The sequence below is a fragment of the Solanum stenotomum genome, chromosome 11 (genome assembly GCF_019186545.1).
Source record: "Solanum stenotomum isolate F172 chromosome 11, ASM1918654v1, whole genome shotgun sequence".
Lineage (NCBI taxonomy): Eukaryota > Viridiplantae > Streptophyta > Magnoliopsida > Solanales > Solanaceae > Solanum > Solanum stenotomum.
The window spans coordinates 10,149,283-10,175,389 of record NC_064292.1 but is presented as its reverse complement, the minus strand read 5'-3'; the positions used below and the strand labels follow the sequence as shown (position 1 = coordinate 10,175,389).

Sequence of the window (26,107 nt, the reverse complement as noted above, 5' to 3'; positions counted from 1 at the left end):
TTATGTATGTAAAATAATAAAATATATATGTATATAATTTTTCAGTTTGGTTCGGTTATTTTTTGGTTTTTTTACGAATAAAGCTATAACCAAACCAAATACTATAGATTTTTAAAAATCAAAATCAAACCAAATCTAATCCAAATAAAATTGATTTATTTAATCGGTTTGAATCAATTTTTATCCGGTGAACACCCCTAATTGTAATCATTTCTCCATTCCTCTTATCCTAATCTTATTTTTTTTTATAAATTCATTGAACAAAAATTATTATTTTAAATAATTAAAATGATAAATAATCTTTTAATAAGTATTATCTTTTCACGGTGAGGGTTTATTTAGTGTGCACAAAGTGCTCACCATAGAAACTGTGACAGAAATCATAACGGCTATGAGTTATTCTGAATTTTCAAAAATAAAATAAATTATTATGATAATTAAAATAAATAATAAAATTGCTCTTTTTTAAAAAAGAGTTTATCATTTTTCTTTCTTTCTTTCTTTCTACTTTCAAATAACAAATAAAATGGTCAGGAGGCGAATATTTCTTCTAGAAAAGAATCATTTCAAATTAAATTATGTACATCTTTAGTTAAATTGCTATTTTTAAAGTGTTTATCCTTTTTCTTTCTTTCTTTATGCTTTAAATAAAATTAAATAAAAAGACAAAACAAGAAAAACAAAACTAGTAACCACCACACTATATATTAATTAGACCTCCCATTTTGACAATCAACAAATGAAACAAATTCAATATGCTTTCCTAGTTGAAATAATCTACTCTTTTCATAGTTCGTTATCATGGTTATTTAGATTAACTGTCTTTTTATTTTAAAAATAAATAAAAAATTATTTTAAAATTTTTTATTAGTAACTTAATTAATTGAAGGCGAGCGTTATTTCCCCATTCCTCTTATCCTATTCTTATTTTCTTAAAAAAAATATCCATTGAACACAAATTATTATTTTAAATAATTAAAATGATAAATAATCTGTTAATAAATATATTATTTGTTTCACGATGGGAGATTTATCTAGTATGCACAAGTGCTCATCATAGAAACTGTGACAAAAATCGTAATGGTAATGAGTTATTCTGAATTTTCAAAAATAAAATAAATTATTATGATAATTAAAACACATAATAAAATTGCTCTTTTCAAAGAGTTTATCCTTTTTCTTTTTTTTTTCTTTCCACTTTAAAATGAAATAAAATAAAAACAAAATTAGCATCCACTAAAACACTATATATATTACTTAGACATCCAATTTTGACAATCAATAAATCAAACAAAATTTAATACAGTATAACTTTCCTATTTATATAACTCACAAAATCTTTAAACTTTAATTAATTATAAAAGCGTTGAAAAAATCTTCTCCTCTTCTCTTGTCCAAAATTTTCAAAAATGATACCCAGAAAGAATATGGGTCGGGTTTCGCCATTGTTACTGATCTTACTTGCATTAGGTTTCTTCTTTGCAACATACAATTTGGTTACATTGATAATTCACAATAGGGCAACGACAAGTAGCAGTGTTAGTATTAGTACTAGTGGTAGTAGTAGTAATGGTGGAGGATCGGAATGGTTTGACCCGGTTAAGGAATCGAATTTAGTGCAATCCGGTGACCGGAAATTCCACGTGGCATTAACGGCGACTGATGCGCCGTACAGTAAGTGGCAGTGTAGGATTATGTACTATTGGTATAAGAAGATGAAGGAGAGGGATGGATCCGAAATGGGTGGGTTTACTCGGGTTTTGCATTCGGGTAAACCTGATAATTTGATGGAGGAGATTCCTACTTTTGTTGTTGATCCTCTTCCTGAAGGGTTGGATCGGGTGAGTTTAATTTTTATAAAAAAAATGCTGGTTTGGATGAATTATTCTTTTGGGTTTTGCGTATTTTTCAAATATTTAAACTGTTAGTTGTGGAATTTTACTCATGCATGAGGTGGTGTTAAGGTCTGCATATACTATACATCACTTGTGGGATGCTATGTTGTTGTTGTTGTGGAATTTGTGTAGCCTCATATGTGTTTTATTGTAGGATATGATATGAGTACAGTTTTTACTCTTTTAAATGTTAATTAGAACTTTGTGAAAAACTTGGAATTGATGGTTTGAGACTTGAGGAAGTCAATTTTATGTTTTTTTCATGTTGAGGTTATTTTGGAAAGGCCTCTGGTTTTGATAATTTGATTATAACCTATGTGACTGATAAGTTTACCCCTTTTCTTGGGATTGGTTAGTTTCTGGCTTTGAGGAAGGAGGTTTTAGTTTCTCATGTAAGTAAACAATAGAGTTGAATAGTTTGGGTTTTAAATTTTTGGGAAGATTTGTGAGTGTCTTAAATTTTGGTATACGGAAAGTCTGAGTGTATGGGAATATGTTCTTGTGAGTGGCATATACAGAATTTCATCGAGGGTGTTTGACAATTAACGAAGGTAGTGGCTGAACCCGTGATCACCAAAGTAACCCAGGGAGTGTGAGAAAGCTTCTTAGATGTTTCTTTAAGCTTTAAGTTTGATTGGGAAAAGAATCTACATCAGAGTTTCTATTATTTTACTGAAGGAACTAAACAACTTGTTTATAAAAACGGAAACATAGCCGAATTGGGCCTAAAGCTTGTGTTATTCCCTTGAGGTATCAGGGGGAGTTGGATCCTATCTCAGTGATGCTGAGATGCTGATTTCTGAGTAGATCTTTCCGTGCTATAAATAAAAAGATTACACAAGCTGGGTTTCGGACCCATGGCAATAGCAAGGGAAAGTATCCACTTTCCCCTTCAGTGAGGTGCTGAAATGTTTCAACACCCTTCACTTGAAATATATATGGTTTTCTCTTCTTCTTCTTTTTCTATTTTTCATACCTAAACAGTACTTTTTACGGCAAAAGGAAAAAGAGAGTGAGGAGGGTTTTGCACAGATTGGAGCTTGTCTTGTACTCATGTCAGTTTCAAAATTGGTATAATAAATCCTATGAGAGATCTTCTTTGTAGCCTAGGGTACAATCCTTTCCAAATACTAGGCTATCAGTTGAAGAAGCTAATATTCCCCTTCATCCTGCTTAAAGAAGCTATTGAATTAAAACTGATTTTGCAGGTGAAGATGATTCCGGACTATTTGCCATGTCTGGAATCATCTTAATCTATTCTTTTATTTCTCAAAAACTAATAGGTGATGATGATTCCAGATATGGCAAGTAGTATCTTTTCTCCAGGACATAAGAGGAAAATGTAGATATGTCAAAAATCCGGTCTCTTTTGACAAGTTAATTTTTTTATTATGGGCAGAGCTTGTCAAGGAAATAAGAAGGGGAAAGATTCTTGGTGGAAAGGAAGAGAAAATAAGCAAGTAAAACAGATGGCCATGTTTAATGAATCAGTTAGAGTTGGCCATTACAAATTTTCCTGCTATAGACTAGCCAAGATGAAATTGGCTCAAACTCTTTCCAATAGTTTGGCTCTTCCATTTCTGCTAGTGCATGCCAAGATAGTTTGGTTTTCCATCTGCTCAGTTTAGGTCTTTCATATCTTCTGTCCCGGGGCTCAAACTATATATGAACTTTTAGATAACTTTAGGGGTGATATGGCTTTGACCTGTTCAAATTTTTTTCCTTTGTTCAAGGAAATATTTGTCAGAGGGAAACTTGAGTGATTTCTTCAGAAGCTCAAAGCTTAGAACAGGAAAATGATTTGATTTTTTTCTCTTTCAACAGTTTACAAATGAATCAACAAATGGTCATCTGCTGTTTGAAATCATGGGAGCCTCGAGTAGTTTACTGAAATTGAGTTGTTCTGACAATATCTTTTATTTATGTGAAAGCTTTGATTCTCTGAGTTTAATTACTTAAGTTGCTTCACCAGCAAAATGTTTCTCATCCTAACTTTTCTGAAAAATTTTCCATTTTATCTTCAGGGTTATATTGTTCTTAACAGACCATGGGCTTTTGTTCAGTGGCTTGAAAAGGCAACAATTGAAGAAGAGTAAGTCACTACACTGGATAATGTATACCATTTTTTCGTGTATGCATATAGTCTGAACGGTACAATATGATATGACTGATGCAGATACATTCTAATGGCAGAGCCCGACCATGTATTTGCAAATCCCTTGCCAAACTTGGCTCGTGGAGATCTCCCAGCCGCATTTCCCTTTTTCTACATAAAACCAGCAGAACATGAGGGAGTTATACGAAAATACTATCCAGAGGATCTAGGCCCAGTGACTAATGTTGATCCAATTGGAAATTCTCCTGTAATAATTAAAAAGGTTAGCTGTAATATGCTATGTGATGAAAATGCTGTCTGATCTCATTATTATGTCTAGTTTTTGGGCTGGTCATGTCTCTGGTCCATGTAATCATTTTTGGTATTCTGTGTTGTTTTTTTCTGATGTTGCAGTCCATTTTGGAGAAAATTGCTCCTACATGGATGAATATTTCTCTGAGGATGAAAGATGATCCAGAAACCGACAAGGCTTTTGGCTGGGTTCTGGAAATGTGTGTGATGTTTTTGTTTCTCATTTCAGTTGTTGCTCGTAGTTGATGTTATGTTTGGCTTATGAAGTCTAAATTTAATTTGTATTTCCTTGTTCCAGGTATGGCTATGCCGTGGCATCTGCTTTACATGGTGTGCGGCACATTCTTCGAAAGGACTTCATGCTACAGGTCTACAAGAGCTAAATGAAAATATCTTTTTCTTCGTTATGTTATGCTTGACTAATCCCTAGCTAACATATGTCGGTCATTTTCAGCCACCTTGGGATCTGGAAGTTGGAAAGAAGTTTATTATTCATTATACCTATGGATGTGATTATAATATGAAGGTAAAATAAACACTTACAGATTCTGTTCTTGCAAACATGGAATTTTTGGCCTAACCTGTAACAAACATTGTTCTGTTCATTGAATCCTTTTGATGATTAAACAGGGAGAGTTGACATATGGAAAGATTGGCGAATGGAGATTTGACAAAAGATCTTACCTACGAGGCCCTCCACCAAAAAATCTTAGTTTGCCCCCTCCAGGGGTTCCTGAAAGTGTGGTACGTTTAAACCTCTGTTTACAGCTTTGCGGTATGCTGTAGAACTACTAACTTTATAAAAAGTACCTGGGAAATCATTCAAATTTGTACTGCCAACTTTAGAATTGAGATTGCTGAGATTTATATGTTGTGTAAACAACAGAGGCTATCTTTAGTTTTGGTATTGTCTCATTGCATTTGTTTTGCATACTCTGATCAGATTGACTTCCCTTTCTTGACGTGGCCAAAAGGTACTAGCATATGTTATGGCTTCCCTTTGCTTCATAGCTTCGTTTTACCTTATTGGTCATTGCTGTTTATCTTTCTTCTATCATAGAAGTTTGCGACTATAGAGCCTCAGGCAACAACTATTTTTGACGTTTTTTCTCAAGATGAAACCTGTAGGATGGACTAATGGGAATAGATGGACATGAGAATCACCTTAGTTCAGGGCTTACTAGAAACAATAGTCCATCTAATATGATGACACTGGTAAATATGGCTCTTCTAGAAGGAAAAGGAAAAGACAAAATCTTATTGCCATTACCAAAATTATGCATAGTTTTTATTTCAGGTCCTATATTTCCCAAGTTTGGATTGACTTTTGGTTTTTGACTTATTCTAACTTATGGCTGACTTATTTTTATCATTTTAGCTTAAAACGAAGTGCTTATTTTTTTCTGATGATTGTGGTGTATGTGCTTGCTTTCGCGTACCTCGACTAATTCCACGGGGTACCTGCCATCTCCCACCAACAATAGGTACCAGGTAACTCTATCCACCAAGGCTAGGACAGATATAAAGAATCACCTAGTTTTTTTGTCTCCACTGGAATTTGAACCTGAGCCTCATGGCTCTCAACCGTTCATTAACCACTAGGCCACACTCTTGGGTGCATTATAAGCATTTTTTTTTACTCGAACAATCCAAAAATGCTTAAAAGCTATTTTGGCTTAAAAGCACTCCAAATATGTCAATCCAAACAGACTTTTAGTCCTATTAGAGATTTATATGCTGCTACTAGAAACAATAGAGAACTTCTAGCATTTCTTTTATTTTCTTATTTGGTGTACTATTGATCTGCGATGAGCTTAAATGGAGAGACATGGTAACATGTCTGCCTCAGTTAGAGCGTGACAGATCTGTCTTTCCTCATAACCCGTTTTAACCCAAAGCGTATAATTTGTCCTTAACCAATGGACATATGTGTGATCATTTAGGCAATTAAATCTCATCACAATGACAGATGCAAGCAGACATGCATGTTAACTGCACACATACAAGTGGGGAGGAAAAGTGTGAGTATCTGCAAGGAACCAGACTTGTTTTTATCACTGCTCATGTCGTTTCCCCCCCTTTTTGCAGGTAAGATTAGTGAAGATGGTTAATGAAGCTACTGCTAATATCCCTGGATGGGAGACAGAGTGAGAATGAGCAAACTTGACTTGTGTATTTACCTATATTTATACTTTGGCCATCTTCCGAACCACAGCGCATGGTTAATAGTTCCCAGAAGGCTTCAAGATGGATTATCTTTAGACCAAATATATGATTTAAACAAGTTAAATAGAAGTGGTGTCATACTAGAGTAGTTCTGTTCTTCATAGATATTTCTCTTCTCCCTCCATGGTACTTGTGGACTAAACTATAAAGCTAGTATTCTTTTTGTAAAAATCTGTTGTGTAATGTCTTTAAAAGTGTAATAGGTGATCTGAGGTCTTTTTGAGCTAAATTATGTCACACAAGTTTTTGTGTCTATAGAAGTGATCTTTAAACTTAACCGATGGCTGACTTATGCTGGAATTTTTCTTGTTTCTTTGTGGAGGCAATATTCTGTAGTTGCATTACACTGATGTAATTTTCACTTACAATTGTTTCTTCTGGTGTTTTTCCTTTTGAAAGAATCAGTATGAGTTATAAAGTTGGAAGTAAGGGGTCGATTGGTGTGATGGATAAGAGAAAGTTATCATGGGATAAAATTTTAGTATCTCTTAGGGATCGTTTGGTGTGAGGGATAAGAATATATAGTCCTGGGATAAAAGTTTGGTGTCTTGTTTGGTTGACATGTTTGGGATAACTTATTCCACCATTTATACCATAGTGATGGGATAAGTTATCCCTATCCCATATACAGGGTGGGATAACTAACCCCAAGATAATTAATCATGGGATAACTAGTTCCGAACCAAACTAATCCCTTGTATGATTACGGAGATGAGATAGCTTATCCCAGGATTAATAAATAGTACTGGATAAGTTATCCCTCTCTGGGATGAAATAGTAATCCCAGGACAACTTATCCTGGGATAAAGTATGCAAAATAACATTACCCCCTTAAACTCTCTTTGATACACCACTTTAACATTCATCTATATTAACATAATTTTTAATAACTATAGTAACCTTCACAACCTTAATTATTAGTTTTTTTTTATGATAATATATTTTTCTATTTAAAAAAATTACATTTTATAAATATAATTTTTATTTATGAATATATTATAAGTTGAATTTATTTGCATAATTCTTATGTTTATTTACATTTTGATTTCTCTTGAAATATTCACTCCACTACTAAATTACATATCTTGAAGGGGAACTTTCGCAAATAGCCACTATAATAAACTTAATTATGATCCATAGCTATAGTTTGTATATTTACGGGTTGTAGCTACAGTTTAAGCTGTTTCGTTTGTATAATTCGCGGGTTTGTATAATTTGCGGGTGGTTTGTATAATTCGCGGGTACATTTGTATAATTCAGTTATTTTTGTATAAACTCGAAATAATGAATTTATACAATTACAAACATATGAAGTGTAAGCAGTTATACAAATTATATTATACAAAATTACATTATACAAAATTTATACAAATTATATTATACAAATTTCGAATTATACAAACGTGCGAATTATACAAAACTAAAAAGCTAAGTCGCGTAATTATAGCTAAAAGTAGGTCGCGAATTGTAATTAAGATAAACTATAATTAACTAGTATATGTTTGCTTACACGCGTCATTTTTCCTAAAATTTGAATTAAGTAGTTTATTACTCACTTAAAAATTATATACCATGTATCAATTACAATATAGATAACTTCAATAAAATTTATTTTACTTTGATAAACTAAAAATATAAGTTTTATTTTTAAGCTAAATAAGATGGAAATTTTATTTTTAAGCTAAATAAAGATGAAAGTTTTATTTTTAAGCTAAATAAGATGGAAGTTTTATTTTAAAGTTAAATAAGATGAAAGTTTAATTTTAAAAACACATGACACAATCATGGAAATGCACACAAAAAAATATTTAAGCTAAATACATGAAATTTTTATTTTTAAGAATGAATAGCTAAAGCTTGCAAAGAAAGTGTAAAAAAAAAACTAAGGTGAAGGGTATTTTTGTAGACAAACAACTTATTCTTAAAAATTATGTAATGAATATAAGTTTGAATATGACAAACCAAACAAACAATAAAAACTACTTCCAGTATAACTTATCCCCAACATAACTAATCACATCATAACTTGTATTCAAACCAAACGACCCCTAAGTATAACTCAAACATGCGGAAAAATAATATAACTTTTAAATGCCCCAGAACTTGGCGTCACATGTACAAGCCTCTAAGTATTACAATATATACAAGTTTGGATGTCTTTGTTTCTAGAACAGAACAAGAACATAATGAGCGAGTAAGAGGTGTCTGTTGAGATGACAATCAACTACCTCACAAATTCTCAACAATAAGCTTCGAATGTAGAAGAGAAGAGAGAGTAATCATGTTGATATGTGTTCGTAACTTACACAAGTGTAGAATCAAAGGAGTGGGTACCAAACAACAATGGTATTCAACAAGCAACTAATTAACTATTAATAAAGCAATACAAAACACATGTACTCCCAACACTCCAACCGAACCTCCACAAACTACAACATGCACAAAATCAGACCACCCAACCTAACAATTCACAATGTATATAGCACACAACACGTATAACAACATCTCAACATATACAGGTTGACAACGTAGTCTTTCATGTTCATCAACCACAAGATCCATAACGAAGCACTCACAAAGATCACAAAATGGTAATGATGTGCAATGCAATGAAGTGCAATGTCAAATATAGTGATGCATGTTTGTCCTAACAATACTAATCCGCTGAGACTCACGCCTGGACACATGGAGGACTCACAAGGTTCATGTATCCACCGGAACCATTTCCCTTCGGCATAATCATCAATTGTCAAAATCATTTCCATTCGGCATATCACCAATTGTTGGAACCATTTCCCTTCGGCGTAGTCATCAAAACAAATCTCATCATAGTGTATCAGAATCAATGCAAATAGGCATGTTCACACGATTAATGAGAAGATGACAATTTTCATATCAATACACAAATCATATCAACACAATCATGATACACCGTCAATTATGAATCAATATATATGTTCAAATCACCCATAACATATCACACATCAATTACCATCAAGTTTCCTTTTTATTTCCCTTTTTTTCATCATGAGAATCATTCAACATGAATAAGTGACGACAAATATCAAACCCCTCACCAATTTTCATTACTCTCCAACACACAATAATGAATACATGATTATATATGCTTAATAAAAGGTCAAGAGGTTCACTTGCCTCAAGAAAACAATCAATCAATCCGGCACTTAAGCTTTCCCTTTCTGTTGGGTCTCCAAATCAACACAATCTAAACAAATATGGAATCACAATAAGAATTCGAAACCAATAACACCCATCTCAATGATTTTGAAAATCGAAGTCAACTTGGCCCAAAAATTCATTTTTGAAATTAGGATTAAATCTGAAAATTTATATAAAATCACGTTACCCAAATATTTGGAACCCAATAGTAAAAATCAAATAAAAATGAGTTAAAATCAACATTTAATCCTAATTTTCTCAAAGTCTTAAGTTCTTGAAAAATCTCCAAACTTTGCAATTCCAAAACATTAATTTGATGTTTAAAATCATAAATGATAAATGAAGATGAAGATTTAGGATCACAAATACTTACCCAAATAATTTATCTTGAAATTGCCTCCCAAGAGTTCACAATGCTAAAAAATGGTGGAATGAGGAAGAAATTTTGATTTCAAAATTTCATTAAAATACCAGTCATTTATTCTCTGTGAACACATACATTGTCCGCGAACACGTAGGTCGACCCTCCATAATCCTTCACGAACCCTTCTCCCGTGAACAAGAAGAGTAAAGTCACCAACCCTCTACGAACGCGGAGGTCCATACTCCGACCCTTCAAAATTTTGGTCGAGCCTCCGTGAATGAGGAGGTCCCCACACATTACTTTTTGCTAACGCGATCACCATCTTCACAACATATGATGAGTTAGGCACCGACAACTGCAAACCAACAACATTACACCGAACAACATAACACTCAACAACAAGACACCAAATGGACCTTAGAAATTTGTTTGGAATCCAACACAAATCCAAATATGATATCCTACTAAATTCGATATTTCGGAATCAATAGAATCATCAAAAAATAGATTTGAGGTCTTCTTGACCCGAAATTCATAAATGTCACAATAAACTAGCTTTCACCCGAAAATACCAAACTGCTCTCGGAACCTCTAAAAATTCAACTAATGTCTCACCTAGGCCTAATATCATCCCCAAATTCAATGGAATTGTCGAAAATCCAATCCGAACATCTGAACTCTAAATGTTGACCAAAGTCAATTCATAGGTCTAAATACACTTAAATTTTCAACTCAAGGGCTCAAATCCACGAAACAATTTCGAAATAGAAAACAACAACATTACGAGACCAAACTCCGCATTTCAAAGCTGATGGAACTGTCAGAATTCTATTTCGCGACTCGAAACTTCAATTGTTACCAAAAATTACTTTTAACAATTTTAAACTTCCAAAAACTCAAAAACTTCCAAAAGTCGCAACTTTTCAATTAAATTTCAAAAACAACTTCGTAAACTGATTAAACATGACTTGGGACCTCTATTAGGAGGGAGTAAGACAATAATGTTAAAAATTTTCAAAAATAACCTTCAGGATCATTATAGGAGTGTTAGAGGTTGACACCTACACAACTTCCTCCTTGATTTGAAATTATCACCTTCTTGAACATATGTCGAAATAAAAGCTCTCTTATAAGCAATTACAGCTCCCACAACAACTTTAGCCTCCTCTACCTTCTCTGAAAATAACTTGTTGCTCCTAGTAGTAATCGTCACACTTCAACTGCTTAATGATGCTGCTTGGAAAATATCCTTTTTAGGTAGACTTTGATCCTTGGAGATGTGTCTCATCTGCAATTCAAGCTTTTGAATAAAGTCAGTACATGAACTTATCATTTTAGACATGTTGTGAATTGTAGCATCTATTCTCTCTTGGTTTTACAAAACATTTTAAAGCATACCTTTTAAATTAGAATTGTTCTATTAGAATGATTGTTTTGTACGAGTTAAATGTCTACCTTTAAAGAGGTATATACAAATTAACACTTTTGTATCCAAAATTATTGTTGTTTTGCTTCTGATTATTTTGGGCTTGGTGCCTGACCCCTTGGTTATCTTGACCTTGCGGTTGTGGTCTCCACTAGTTTTAATAAGTTGCCCCTGATAATTCTAATGTTGATAATCACCTTGAGCGTTCTTCATAAAATTAACTTTCTCAAACTATATTAGAAGAACCTTAAAATATCGTCTACTGAACATAATTTATATGTGACACAACCTAGACATCTTTGATCAATTTAATCTTTTCCAAATCACTTTTTACAAACTTTTTGGTCAGAAGAACAATATTGATGGCCATATTAAGACTAGTTGATCACACTCCTGATTTTCCTTGATAACCGCAATGAATAAGGGATTATCATAAAAGATACCATAATTATTGTTCGATGATTCCCATGCTGTTGGAATACTGACCCCCAGATTTGCCCAAGGAACATGTATATTCTATTTGTTCCTTTGCAGATTACAACAATTACATTATGTAAAACAAATAAAGTAATGACACAATATTTTATCGCGAAAAAACCCGACTCATAAAGGGTAAAAAACCACGACCTATACCTCTGTAGGATTTAACTCCACTTCATTAAACTCTGAGCCTCAACAAAAGATTACAAACCTATGTAACCTAAGGAATTATAAACTCTAATTCCTAGACGCCAACAACCAACTAGATCGTTGACCCCACTTCAAGTTATGAATTTAGATTACAACTCTTGCAATCCTAAGAACTAACTCTAATTCCTAAACTCCAACACAAACCCCCCTAGGTTTATGTTCCCAAGTCTTTAAGTCACCCCAACTTGAAGACTCTATTCCTACTCCAGTTTTACTTCACTGGATCTAGAAAGAATTAAAGATACAACTCGATAAAAACTCAATACAAGCAAACTTGACTTACGAACTATAAAACATAAGCCTATGAATCAGTTATTCAATTCTTGTTTCCTTGCGTTGGCTACACTTCGTAATCAGAAATCACGCAAATATGAACTCCCTCTATTTGATTGTATTCTGCTTGTAACTCTCAGTTTAAGTGCGCAAGTTTCGTTGGAAGATCCTTGCTTTATTTATAGACTAAGTAGACCAAGAATCCTTTTCCTACTTCAACTCTGCTTCCTTATCCATGTGGAATTTGGAAATTCTTGTAAACTAATTTTATGCACACTTCCTTTTCCTTGAAGGAATTCTTTTATGAAAAGAAACCTTTTTGCACTGGTTTCTTGTCTAAAAAGCAACACTTCCACCGCTTTATTACTTTTTATTCACGTGGTTAACGTTCTCTTTATTCCAGTCGGATCGGTATGAAAGGAACATGTCGGCATAATCAATTCCTTTCATCTGCTCTTCTATTTGTCAATTATCAAAATCTTTCTCGATCTAACAAATTCTCCTTTTTTTATGATGACAAACAATTGCTTCTTGTGTGAATAGATTAATCTGTGTTATGTCAGTTTCTTAAAACTCAATACACAAAGCAAACACATTAGAGGATAACGTTAGACCAATTGAGTTATAAATATTACACAAGTATGCATTTCCCCCTATTGACATCATAAAACACTGTGAAGGCATACACCACACTAAGAGAAGAAAATTCGATACTCATGGCCATGGGGGCTATCGCCTACACAAACACTTAAAAATCAAGAACTCAGTTAGACAAGCATTTGCACAAACATAGGAGATAGACATGACCCTGAAACTCAAACCAAAACCCCAACATTAGCATTAATCAAAAAGCATATACACCACAAATGTAATTAAAATCAAAGATAGAATCAAGCACTTGTGATGAGAAAAAAATTGGAAGGTCAAGGCTAGACTGGCTAGGCAATAGAAAAATATCGGGCATGAGAGGGTAAATAAGAGCCCTCTTTCAGCAGCAAAAAAAAACATCTTTTGGATTAACAAGATTAATAGTCCTCTCAATTTCAAAGGTAGCCTTGGTCTATGCAAGCTCAGTCTTAAGCTTTGTGTTTTATTTTTCTTTAGCAGGCCTACATATTTAAGATCATAGTTCATATGCAGCTGGTCCATGACATTCTAGTGAGTGACACATATGACTTCAATTTCAGCTTCTTCTTTTTTCCAGTTTTGTATCACCTTGAATTTCAATAAAGTTGGTAAGAGGAACAAATTTTCTTCAGCATCATTTGTAAAGGAATATGTTCTCCCAATCTGTTCCCTAGACGTGGTACTATCAGGTGCAATATCAACTATAATAATTTTTTACATCAACCCTAAATCCAAGTTTATATGGATCCCAATAGAAGAACTATGTTCGACAAAGGGGTCCCCTATTGATTCCCCTTCACTAGATACACCCAAATGGAGCCTAACAACTGAACTTTGTTCAACTATAGGGTCCCCAAAATATTCCCCCTCACAAGGTACATCCTTCAAAATTTCCTCAATAATTTTAGACACACCCAATACAGATTCCCCCTAAAAACCAGCAGTACCTACTTTCTACACCACAACCTCTATTTTATAAGGCACCAAAGTAGAGATGTCATCCACGAAAGTAATCTCAATCATAACATCAGATAGACCATCACACTTAGAATCTCCAAGAACGTCATTAAGAACCATAAATTGTAATTTACCAAGCACAAACATATTTCTTAAAAAATACTTTATTCCACAATTTTAGAAAAAGAGGATTTCTTGGTTAAGAAGTTTATGAAAAAGAAGGGTGTGAGTTGTAGAGACACACTAGGATAAGGCTTTAGATAGGCTTTTAATAAGATATTTGTTTAGTGGTATTGAGAGTCCTTTGAGATGAAAAGTTTTATCTTGGGTAGAGATCTGATTATATTTTATCATAAGAAAGCTTGATTAGATTCCTTTTAGAGAACACCGAAAATAGAGAATATGACATGGATATATATTTTGGGACAAATGGAAGGAACAGGTTCAAGTGCATTGATTCTATATTTAGTCATGAACAGTTGTAGTGTATACATACCTTAGATCACTGGATAATGCTGAATTTTGCTCCAATTTTACTAAGTCTCTCTCTTGTAACATATGCAAATACAATGTATAGTGCATGAATGACTTGACTTTAAAAGTGGTATAGAGACATACAACTTAATGTACAAGACTGCGCATAAAATTGAAGATTAGAGGGCGGTATGTGCAATGTTCCTTAGCCATTGAGGGATACTCATCTGATCTTAATCATCCCCAAGTTCCAAATTGTTCCTTTTAAAAGTGTTTTCCTAGGTTGATCATCCTTTTTGATTGATGGACTCGCAGTTTACACACTTTGATCATCTGAGTGCGTCTTATATGACTTTTCATGTTCGTAATTGTTAGATACTGCATAGGTTGGACCTATTTCTTTTACATGTTTCTTCATAAATGATTTGAAGATCATTGACAACTCATCATCATCCTGCAAGCTTGTTTCTCTTATTACAAAGTTGTAATATACTGAGTAGATTTTGGTTCATTCCTTCAAAATGATGCCTTCTTTCAATTTGTGTTCTTTATTCTGCCCATTTTTTCAACTTTTTTTTTCACTGTCAAATCTATTATTCCATCCTTTTCTTTTGCAAGTGAGAGAAATTTCTTCTAGTTTCAATCATGCGTCTTGGAGCAACATGTGTTCATTGGTGAATGTTGCCTGCTTCCTCTCACTTTTCCTGCAAATTCAAAGGTTAGATTTAGGAACCGAAACTAGCTTGGGTCCTTTGTATTGATAAAAAGGATGAATGAGATCTCTATTAATCCATTTTGGTAAAATATTTTTAGATTTTTTCTTTTGCCCCAACCTGTTTCTTTGACGTGATTCCTTTCTTTTAACAGGGTTGGTTTTTTTATTTGAGGCAGCTTTGAAGTTTTTATTCATGTGAGTTATAACTATTGGGCAGGTACCCCTTGAGTGACCAATACTACCACAATGTGTGCACAAATACGAGGTTTTCTTAGGAACTTCTTTAATAAAACATATTCCATATTTAGTGTTATGTGTTCTATTACTGAGCTAGGTCACAATCATTGATGACTGAGTCCATTTGTTTACCATCTCAAGCTCATACTTAGTTCTAGCCAGGTCAAGATTTATTCTTCTAGATTTTTCCCTTTCAGAAATAGTTCATCTTTTAACCTCTTTAGATCTTGGTCACATCTGATTTGGTCACCACTAATTTTTCTTTTTCATTCCCAGTAACACTTTGTTTCAAAATTTCAGATTTGAGAGCTAAAGTGCATGAATCAAGTTGTTGTACCTGTTCCTTTAGGAATTTATTTTCTTTCTTGAGATCAGAGTTAATTTTTTCAAGATCAGTATATTCAAATTTTAAACTGGTCAAGGAAGCCAATAACTAATCTTTGTTGTCATCCAACTCTTGAACATTATCTATGAGAGTTAAAATAAAGGAATATAATTTTTTCTTTGAAAAACATTTTAGTTTATTTTTAAGGTCAAGAAGATTTACCTCCCTAATTTTCTCAGATTCACAGTCTAGTTCAGAGTCCTCCATGGCCATCAAAGCCGTATCTTCTGTATCATCTTCATTTGAGTTGTCTAAACTTGTTCCCCAAGCAGTATACATAGCGTTTCCAGATTCTTTTTCTTTTTTTGGGGGCAATGTTTTCTCATAGTTTCCACCTTTCTTGAAGAGTTTTTTTGAGGTTTTTGTTGATCATGGATATGTCCTCATCATCCAGATCAGATTCATCACTCTCAATTGCTTTGAAAGAGAAAATCATATCTTTGTTTCTTCCACTCATTTTTGTTTCATCAACATCCATCTCGTAAGTCTTTAGATTCCCTAAAAGTTCATCTAAACTCATGGTTGTCAAATCCTTTGCTTCTCTAATTGCAGTGACCTTGATCTCCCACGACTTAGGTAGAGTCCTCAACACTTTATCAACAAGTTCCTCAGTAGTGTATATCTTTTCCAAAGACACCAGTTCATTCACAATAGTAGTGAATCTAGTAATCATATCTTGAAGTGATTCACCACTTTCCATCTTAAATGTTTCATATTCAGTTCATAGTCTAGCAATTCTAAATTTTCTTACTTGGGGAGTTCTTTCATGTGCATTGACCAGTGTATCCCGAATTTGTTTCGCTGTAGTACAACCAAAGATTCGATTAAACTGGTTCGGTCCAAGTCCACATACAAGGATGCACTTAACTTTAGCATTCTTTGCAAGCATTCTATAATCAGTTTCTCCATATTGAGCCTTGAGCTTTGGAATGACTTTCCCTTCATCATAGGAATAAGAGGACCATCGGTAACTCTCATCCATAATTCATAATCCTGAGCTTGTAGAAAATCCTCCATTCTCGCCTTCCACCATGCGTAGTAATGTCCATTGAATAGTGGTGGTATGCTAATGTGTTGACCTTCATTGTGTCCAAGAGGAGGTGCAGAATTCATAGTGATCTTATTTTGAGTTATTATACTTTACAAAGATAACATGCTCTGATACCAATTGTTGGAATACTGACCCATATTTGCCCAAGGAACATGCATATTCTATTTGTTCCTTTGCAAATTACAGTAATTACGTTATGTAAAACAAATAAAGTAATGACACAATATTTTATCATGGAAATTCCCGACTCATAAAGGGTAAAAAACCACGACCTATACCTCTATAGGATTTAACTCCACTTCATTAAACTCTGAGCCTCAACAAAAGATTACAAACCTATGTAACCTAAGGAATTATAAACTCTAATTCCTAGATGCCAACAACCAACTAGATCGTTGACCCCACTTCAAGTTATGAATTTAAATTACAACTCTTGCAATCCTAGGAACTAACTCTAATTCCTAAACTCCAACACAAACCCCCCTAGGTTTATGTTCCCAAGTCTTTAAGTCGCCCCAACTTGAAGACTCTATTCCTACTCCAGTTTTACTTCACTGGATCTAGAAAGAATTAAAGATACAACTCGATAAAAACTCAATACAAGCAAACTTGACTTACGAACTATAAAACATAAGCCTATGAATTAGTTATTCAATTTTTGTTTCCTTACGTTGGCTACACTTCGTAATCAGAAATCACTCAAATATGAACTCCCTCTATTTGATTGTATTCTGCTTGTAACTCTCAGTTTAAGTGCGCAAGTTTCGTTGGAAGATCCTTGCTTTATTTATAGACTAAGTAGACCAAGAATCCTTTTCCTACTTCAACTCTGCTTCCTTATCCGTGTGGAATTTGGAAATTCTTGTAAACTAATTTTATGCACGCTTCCTTTTCCTTGAAGGAATTCTTTTATGAAAAGAAACCTTTTTGCACTGGTTTCTTGTCGAAAAAGCAACACTTCCACCACTTTATTACTTTTTATTCACGTGGTTAATGTTCTCTTTATTCCAGTCGGTTCGGTATGAAAGGAACATGTCGGCCCAATCGATTCCTTTCATCTGCTCCTCTATTTGTCAATTATCAAAATCTTTCTCGATCTAACAAATTCTCCTTTTTTGATGATGACAAACAATTGCTTCTTGTGTGAATAGATCAATCAGTGTTATGTCAGTTTCTTAAAACTCAATACACAAAGCAAACACATTAGAGGATAACGTTAGACCAATTGGGTTATAAATATTACACAAGTATGCACTTCCCCCTATTGACATCATAAAACACTGTGAAGGCATACACCACACTAAGAGAAGAAAATTCGATACTCATGGCCATGGGGGCTATCGCCTACACAAACACTTAAAAATCAAGAACTCAGTTAGACAAGCATTTACACAAACATAGGAGATAGACATGACCCTGAAACTCAAACCCAAACCCCAACATTAGCATTAATCAAAAAGCATATACACCACAAATGTAATTAAAATCAAAGATAGAATCAAGCACTTGTGATGAGAAAAAAATTGGAANGCCTCAACAAAAGATTACAAACCTATGTAACCTAAGGAGTTATAAACTTTAATTCCTAGACGTCAACAACCAACTAAATCGTCGACCTCACTTCAAGTTATGAATTCAGATTACAACTCTTGCAATCCTAGGAACTAACTTTAATTCCTAAACTCCAACACAAACCCCCCTAGGTTTATGTTCCCAAGTCTTTAAGTCACCTCAACTTGAAGACTCTATTCCTACTCCAGGTTTACTTCACTAGATCTAGAAAGAATTACAGATACAACTCGATAAAACCTCAATACAAGCAAACTTGACTTACGAACTATAAAACATAAGCCTATGAATCAGTTCTTCAATTCTTGTTTCCTTGCTTTGGCTACACTTCGTAATCAGAAATCACTCAAATATGAACTCCCTCTATTTGATTATATTCTACTTGTAACTCTCTGTTTAAATGCGCAAGTTATGTTGGAAGACCCTTGCTCTATTTATAGACTAAGTAGACCAAGAATCATTTTCCTACTTCAACTCTGCTTTCTTATCCGTATGGAATTTGGAAATTCTTGTAAACTAATTTAAGGACGCTTCCTCTTCCTTGAAGAGATTCTTTTATGAAAGGAAACTTTTTTGCACCAGTTTCTTGTCGAAAAAACAACCCTTCCACAACTTTATAACTTCTTATTCGTGTGGTTGACATTCTCTTTATCCCAATCGGATTGGTATGAAAGGAACATGTCGGCGCAATCGATTCCTTTCATCTGCTCCTCTATTTGTCAATTATCAAAATATTTCTCGATCTAACACATGCTTAGTTGTGTTTCGTCACTTTGTATATTAGATTGTGAACTCGAGCGTAAGACTTAACCATAAAAAACCCTCACACGTATTATTGGCTACAAATTGATTCAAGACATCAAGATCCGTATAGAACTTTTTTCATAAGAATGTGCTTTGGAAACTCATGATTTGACTATTTTTGGATGTATTGTTTGAACCGCTTTCACACTTCATGAACGTAATTCTTAGGTACCTTTTTGGAGTGAAATATCTTGTCTCACAAGTCCGCCTTTTTTATTTTTGGAGTAAACCACTTCTTCAAGAAAATGCTCACCAACTCCATTCATGTGGTGATGGAGTTTGGTGGCAAGTTGTGGATCAAAGTTCTTACTTCTCCCGTGAGGGAGTACTTGTATACCCTCGATCTAATAGCGATGTTAGAGACTTTACCCAACTTATGTATCACACACTAATAAAATTCTTCAAGTATTAATGAGAGTTATCATATGAAGAATTATGAAATAGCCCCTTAAATACCTGTATCAAATTTAAAAGATCAAGCATTCCCTTGAGGTGTCACAATAGCATTAGTGTAGTCAATTTCCTAGTCCAGATCAACATATATGTTCAATTTTTTTATCCGAATCAACTTGTTGTTGTTGTTGTTGTTACGTCCATTTATGTGACCTTTGCCCAATAGACTCATATTTACGTAGTGATAACCTGAGTCACAACCAAAACAATCAAAGTTATTCTCCGGCCAGAAAAGAAATAAAAGGAGATTTATTTAATTGTTTTGTGTATCAAGTTCTCATCTTTGATTTATGCAAATAAGATGGAAAAGAAAACATAATCAATGAAGTTATTCTTCAGCTGATCGAAAATTTTAAGAAAAGTAATTATTGATCCAGTTGGAGCAAACATTCTCTGATGAAAATGGAAATTTGCCTAAAAGTGAAACTGACAAATACTGTATTTTTGGCAATTTAATCTCTGTGATTTCAATGTGACTCATTTGATTTATTGGCAATTGATTTCAGGAAGAACATGGAAAAGGGTATTGCTACCACTATGTTAATGGATTAGTTTAGCTTCTTAGTTGTGTTATGCTAATTTATAAAGTACCCTCAAATTGTCAAAGCAGAAATGTTGACTTGTTGCCTTCTTTGACAATCGAACTCCCTTTTATAAGATAATAATAATAATAATAATACCTCATGTCCAGCCCTGTTATGTTATATATAAGTGAATAAATGACATATAATATTTTTTATTCAAATTCATGGTATGTTACTTCAACTCATCCCCACACAGTTATCTTCTCCGTCATATTCCTTTTTTAAGGTCTTTTCGTCACATTTATTCTAATTTGATTGTCTTCTTCGTTGCACCCTTCCCATTTATTTATTTGATTTGGTGTTTACAAGTACAAATGTAAAATTTGAGAAGTTATAATGAATGCGTGAAAATCTAAGTGATTATATTATATACACGAAAACCACTGATAGCAAGAAGCTTGAGAAAACAATTAGAGCAGTAGCGACTGAAAATAGAGAAGAAGGAGGGAAAAGAAATAAAATAAAATAGGCTAAAGAAGTCTCTCACGCATCACTACTGACTATGATACACTCACTTTGCCACACCAACAAAAACTGTTAAAATGACATAGCAAAATCGGACATAAGATGTTAAAAATGATTAAAGCCTAATTAAAATATTTAAGTGAAAAACTTTAAATGGAAGCTAATGAATTCCGCCCATATATATATATATATATATATATATATATGACATATAATCTTTTTTATTCAAATTCATGGTGTGTTACTTCACCTCACCCCCCCACATTCATCTTCTCCGTTATATTTTTTCTTTTAGTTTTTTTTGATGTACCCATCCAAATTTCATTGTCTTCTTCGCTACAGCCCCTCCTATTTCTTCGTTTGATTTGGTGTTTACAAGTGGAATGTGAAATTTGAGAAGTTATAATGAATGCGTGAAAATTCAAGTGATTATATTGTACATGTGAGAAACCACTAATAACAGCAGCTTGGGAAAACAATTGGAGCAATAGTGGCAAAAAATAGAAAAGAAGAAGGGAAAAGAAATAAAATAGGCTAAAGAAGTCTCTCACGCTTCATTAGTGACTGTGATACGCTCACTTTGCCATACCAGTAAAAAAATATTAAACTAACATAGCAGCATCAGACACAAAATGTTAAAAATGAATAAAGCCTAATTAAAATATTTAAGTGAAAATTAATGTTAACTTCAAATGAATTCCACCTCCATAATGATAAAAAAAAATATAAAAATAATTTACTTATCTAATTTGAAATTCAAATTGATGATTTCCACAAAACATTGGATAACTTATAATCTTTTTAATGTAAATAATCCATCAATCAAACAGTGTCTATAAAGTTAATTAATGATCAAACTTTACCACTATTGTAATCTACTCCACCCCACCCACCCACCCCACCCCCAAATATCAAAACAACAAAACAAAAATAGACAGACACAACACACAAATCTCTCTGTTGTTCTGTTTTTCTTTGGTTCGTCTTTCTTCTTCCTTGTTCTTCTTCATAAAAAAAAATCTACCAGATTATTACCCCTTTTAGATCTCCTATTTGACTCCATTAATGAGTTGAAACCAAGTTATACCCTCGATCCGAGTTGAACTCAGTTCTTGGTACTATTTCTCTTGTCATATTCTGCAATGTTGGGTTCCTTTTCTTGAACCCCTTTACAACAATGTCGGCTTCACTTGCTGCATTTGAACGTCCACGTATCGGTACTTCAAATACGGTAAAGTTTTTAACTTTTCTTTCAATTTTGTGTTTTCTTGTTTTTTTTTTTTTTTTTTTTTGTTTATGATGGTCAAAATGAAATTTTTTGGGACTTTTTGATATGGGTTAGGTTAGAATTATCAAAGAATAATTTGGGTCGATGAGAAACAATATGCTTGACTTGAGAAAAATTATGTTTTGTTGGAGTGATACATGTTTTAATCAAATAGATAGGAGGTAAAATGGAAGGAAAATTATGGTTTATTTGTTAAAAAGTTCAGGATTTTTTGTAATTGAGTTGTGAGTTGTTTTAACCTGATAAAGTTAGAATAGAGAAGGAATTGTTGGGTCACTGAAATATCAATTGTAGTCAAATTAGTAAACAAGAACAACATACCCGGTGTAGCCCCACAAAGTGGGGTTTGGGGAGGGTAGACTAATTAAGAGGTAGAGAGGCAATTTCCAATAGACACTCGAAGAAGTAATGGAAGTGAAAGCATAACAAAACGTTCTATAGTCAAATTAGTACTATTTGAGAAAAATGGGACCTTTCTTGGGATTGGATTAGAGTCAATTTCATGTCATTGTGTAGTCAATGATGGTCAAATGACCCTTCGGGGTGGCCCAATGGTTTGGGCTTGGGAGTTCCATGTTGGAGGTCTCAAGTTCGAAACTCCTTGCAGCGAAAGCAAGGGGTTTGCCTTTTGGGTTGAGCTCATCGCACCGGGATTGCCTAGTGCGGGTTACCTCTCCTATGTGGTTTGCGAGCTATTGCATAGGAGCGGAGGTTTTACCCTGTGCGCACCTAAAGGGTAGCGGCTGCGGGTTTCCCTTGTCATAAAAGAAAAAAAAATGGTCAAATGATTTTCATTTAGAAACAATATGGACCTTCCTCCTACCTGTTAGAGAGGTGGTATCTGATAGATCCTCAAAGAGGTAATGGAAATGAAAGCATAACAAAGCGTTCTATAGTCAAATTAGTACTGTTTGAGAAAAATGGGACCTTTTTGGGATTAATTTAGAGTCAATTTTGGGTTATTGTGTAGTCAATGATGGTCAAATGATTTTCATTTAGAAACAATATGGTTCTTCTTTCTCTTGTTTTTTGGATGATGGGAGCTAATACGTGTATTCCCAGAAAATAAGTTAAAAAAAGTGAAGCAAATTATGAGACTGAAGTCATCTATAGTAAAATGACTTTCATTTCAGGAAGTTAGGTTATTTTGATTCTGTTTGCAGTTGTTTACCCAAAAGATTAGCTTATGAATGAGAATTGGTCAGAGTGAATACAACTATAGTCACCTCATATGATATGCATTAGACATTATGATCTACTGATTGGAATTACACCTGTTTAACCAAAATTTAAGTTAGAATTTAGTGCAATATTTGGTCTTTCTGAAGTCAATTTCAGCCAATGATTGTGATTAAGAAAATAGGACCATTTACCCAGAAATGTTTTTGAGTCAATATGATTGAATGACAGTCAAATAATCTTCATTCAGAAACTAATGATTCTCTTATTAGGTTAGATTTGGTTTACCCTATAGGTTGTAATTTGGAAGAAATAGGATAAGTATGTTTGATACATATTTTGTATTTATTGGGGTCCAAAAAGAGAGACAGTTTTTGGATTATTGAAATATATATATATATAGATATATTGTGTATTTTATTCCCTTAAAATATATTCTGTGTCGTGCCTGAAATTTATGAACATGTATCTTTCTTTTAGCTGGGAACTCGTCTCATGCTAAAAGGAAGAAACATCACCTTGAACTCTTTTACATCTGGATCATGACCCCAGCCTGTATTGTTTGGTGTATTTGGAATGAAAGAAACAGGAGATTTTTCGATGGAGTTTCAACTCCAATTTGTAAGCTTAACACTAGTTGTTTGGTTAACCTTTTTAGCTGGGCTTACTCTTCCCCTGTAAATAACTTAGATCACTACCTGCATTTTGTCAGCTCCTTAGCTCTGTAAGCTTTTTGTTCTTACTGAGCTGAAAGATCCCCTTTTGTATCTTTTGCATCTACTGGATGCTTAATGAAATCTCACTTCATAAAATAAAACTCTTTTAGATGTTATATAATCAGGGAAATAAAAAGGCAAGCTATGTATTTGCTGCAAGTTTTTTTCAATTTCTTGCTAAACATAATCTAATGGAAACTCCAAAAGGAACGCCCGAATGGACATGTAACTGTCATTGATTACAAGTATGAATTTACATTTTAAGGGCAAGAATACAATTCTCTTCTTTTCAAATAGAAATAACTCTGGAGCAAACTATTTTTGATAACAATAACACGTGAACAAATGATGACCTACAACTCAATATCTGTCAAGTACAATTAGAAACTTTTATGTATAGTTCACCATTATGCAAAATAAAAAAAGGAACACTTTGTTGTTTATAGTTCGCTGGATTTGGCAAGATAAGTTATAGAAGCTAGTACATCAGAGCTGGAATGGCTACCAAGATTAAGCATGCAAACATGTGATAAGATTATAGGTCTTTTCTTCTTCACATATCATTGCACCATGTAACTAGTGGCCCACGAGGAATAGAAAGAAAATCTCTGTGCCATCAATGGCTTTTTCACTGATCTGTTTTTTATCAGTAATAAGAAGATATTATTGAAGAAAGAATATCACTAAGCAAGTGCTTCAAAACATAGTTAAAAATTGTGCAAATCCTGGATCATATCTAATGGCATCGATATCATGTAACAAATACCAGGTTGCACCAACAAGCTAACAAAAAAAGAGTTCTCAATTTAAGGCTAAGTAAATTTCTTGATGAGCCTTCAAAATTTTGTAGTTTCTTTTGGTCCAAATAGTCTACCAGATTGCAATTGGAATGGTGTTCCAGATTTATTTTTGACTGATTATTGAGTCCTCTTTACACTTTAGAAACTCCAGGTGGAGTTTGACATTCTACTCCCAGAATGGCAATGCCTTGCAGTGTATGAAAAGATGACAGACATCTTCGTGGTGTTCGTCACAAAGAAGGCATCTGCTACAGAGTTGGAGACCGAAGGTTTGTCTGGGTGAGACAGACCTATCTAGCCATGAACCAAGTGAACCAAGGTACCTTTAGGAGTACTTCTTTGTGTCAAATCTTTTACCATGGCCAAAATTCTCTATCATCATGTGCAGACAGCTACTTATAGCATGATTTGACCCAAAAAATTACCACCTTGCTGATCCCTACAGTATTCAAGTGCATCTTTGATTGGTCCAGTGAAGTGTTACCTAGTACAAATTGTAGCTCACAAGTATTTCCCAATCATTCAAATTTGTTCTGAGAAGGTGATCCCAGCCTTGTGCAGTAGATATTACCGCATTATGAAGAGAAGAAATGCCATAAATTTCATGAAACAGATCTTTTGAAGGAGAGTGCCCAACCAAGTATCTTCCCTAAATCTAATTTTCCTGCTGTTTCCATGTAAACTGTTAGAATATGAATAGGTTTATATAATCCTATTAGAATAGGAATAGGTTTATACAAATCCTATTTAGAATAGGAATAGGAATAGTAAATAGTATCCTACTTGGTAAATGATTGTATTCTAGTGTCTATAAATAGGGTCTCAATGTAATAATGTAGACACAACAACAATTCAATAATATTCTTTCCCAATATTTCTCACATGGTATCAGAGCCTCTACGATCTTGGTAAACAATCAAAGAGCTTCCACTGTCGTGGGCGGCTATTACTCATATATGCCGCCCGTCCAGCCAATGATTATGTTAGCAAAAGTTGGGTCACCATGTATCTTTCTGGTGACTATTTTCTTATATCTAATTTGTGTAGCACCGTGCCATCATTCCGGTGACTACTTTTTCATATTTAATTTGTGTAGCACCGTGCCATCATTCCGGTGACTACTTTTTCATATTTAATTTGTGTAGCACCGTGCCATCATTTCGGTGACTACTTTTTCATATTTAATTTGTGTAGCACCATGCTATTCTTCTGGTGACTACCTTTTTTTTGCATATCTTATTTGCGTAGCACCGTGCATCTCTCCGAACTACTTTTCATATTTAATTTGCATAGTACCGTGGGTTTTTTTCCGAACTACTTTCTCATATCTGAGTTGCATAGC

General features: G+C 33.8%; 2 protein-coding genes across 4 annotated transcripts in view; both read left to right on the top strand.

The window, feature by feature from the left end:
* Positions 1 to 1,170: 1,170 nt before the first annotated feature.
* On the top strand, positions 1,171 to 6,902 carry LOC125844041 (hydroxyproline O-arabinosyltransferase NOD3-like). The gene is made up of 8 exons (XM_049523272.1): positions 1,171 to 1,841; positions 3,920 to 3,987; positions 4,072 to 4,273; positions 4,405 to 4,502; positions 4,601 to 4,670; positions 4,757 to 4,828; positions 4,933 to 5,046; positions 6,391 to 6,902. The coding sequence occupies exons 1-8, from the start codon at positions 1,410 to 1,412 to the stop codon at positions 6,451 to 6,453; spliced, it is 1,119 nt and encodes a 372-aa protein (XP_049379229.1). The 5' UTR covers positions 1,171 to 1,409; the 3' UTR covers positions 6,454 to 6,902.
* A 14,853-nt stretch (positions 6,903 to 21,755) lies between these two features.
* The window catches only part of LOC125844029 (rho GTPase-activating protein 7-like), a 45,060-nt gene continuing 40,708 nt past the window's right edge, over positions 21,756 to 26,107 (top strand). For 2 of the 3 annotated variants that reach the window (XM_049523260.1, XM_049523258.1), the window contains exon 1: positions 21,756 to 22,013. In XM_049523260.1, coding sequence (XP_049379217.1) covers positions 21,960 to 22,013 — 54 coding nt within the window. In that variant the 5' untranslated portion in view covers positions 21,756 to 21,959. The remainder of the gene's footprint in view (positions 22,014 to 26,107) is intronic. The other variant, XM_049523259.1, reaches the window with a different exon arrangement.

Excerpts from the sequence above, each read along its gene's own strand:
- LOC125844041 (XM_049523272.1), top strand. The coding sequence starts at position 1,410 with ATGATACCCAGAAAGAATATGGGTCGGGTTTCGCCATTGTTACTGATC. Across the intron at positions 1,842-3,919 it reads TTCCTGAAGGGTTGGATCGG|GGTTATATTGTTCTTAACAG; the intron begins GTGAGTTTAATT and ends TTTTATCTTCAG. Across the intron at positions 4,671-4,756 it reads GAAAGGACTTCATGCTACAG|CCACCTTGGGATCTGGAAGT; the intron begins GTCTACAAGAGC and ends GGTCATTTTCAG.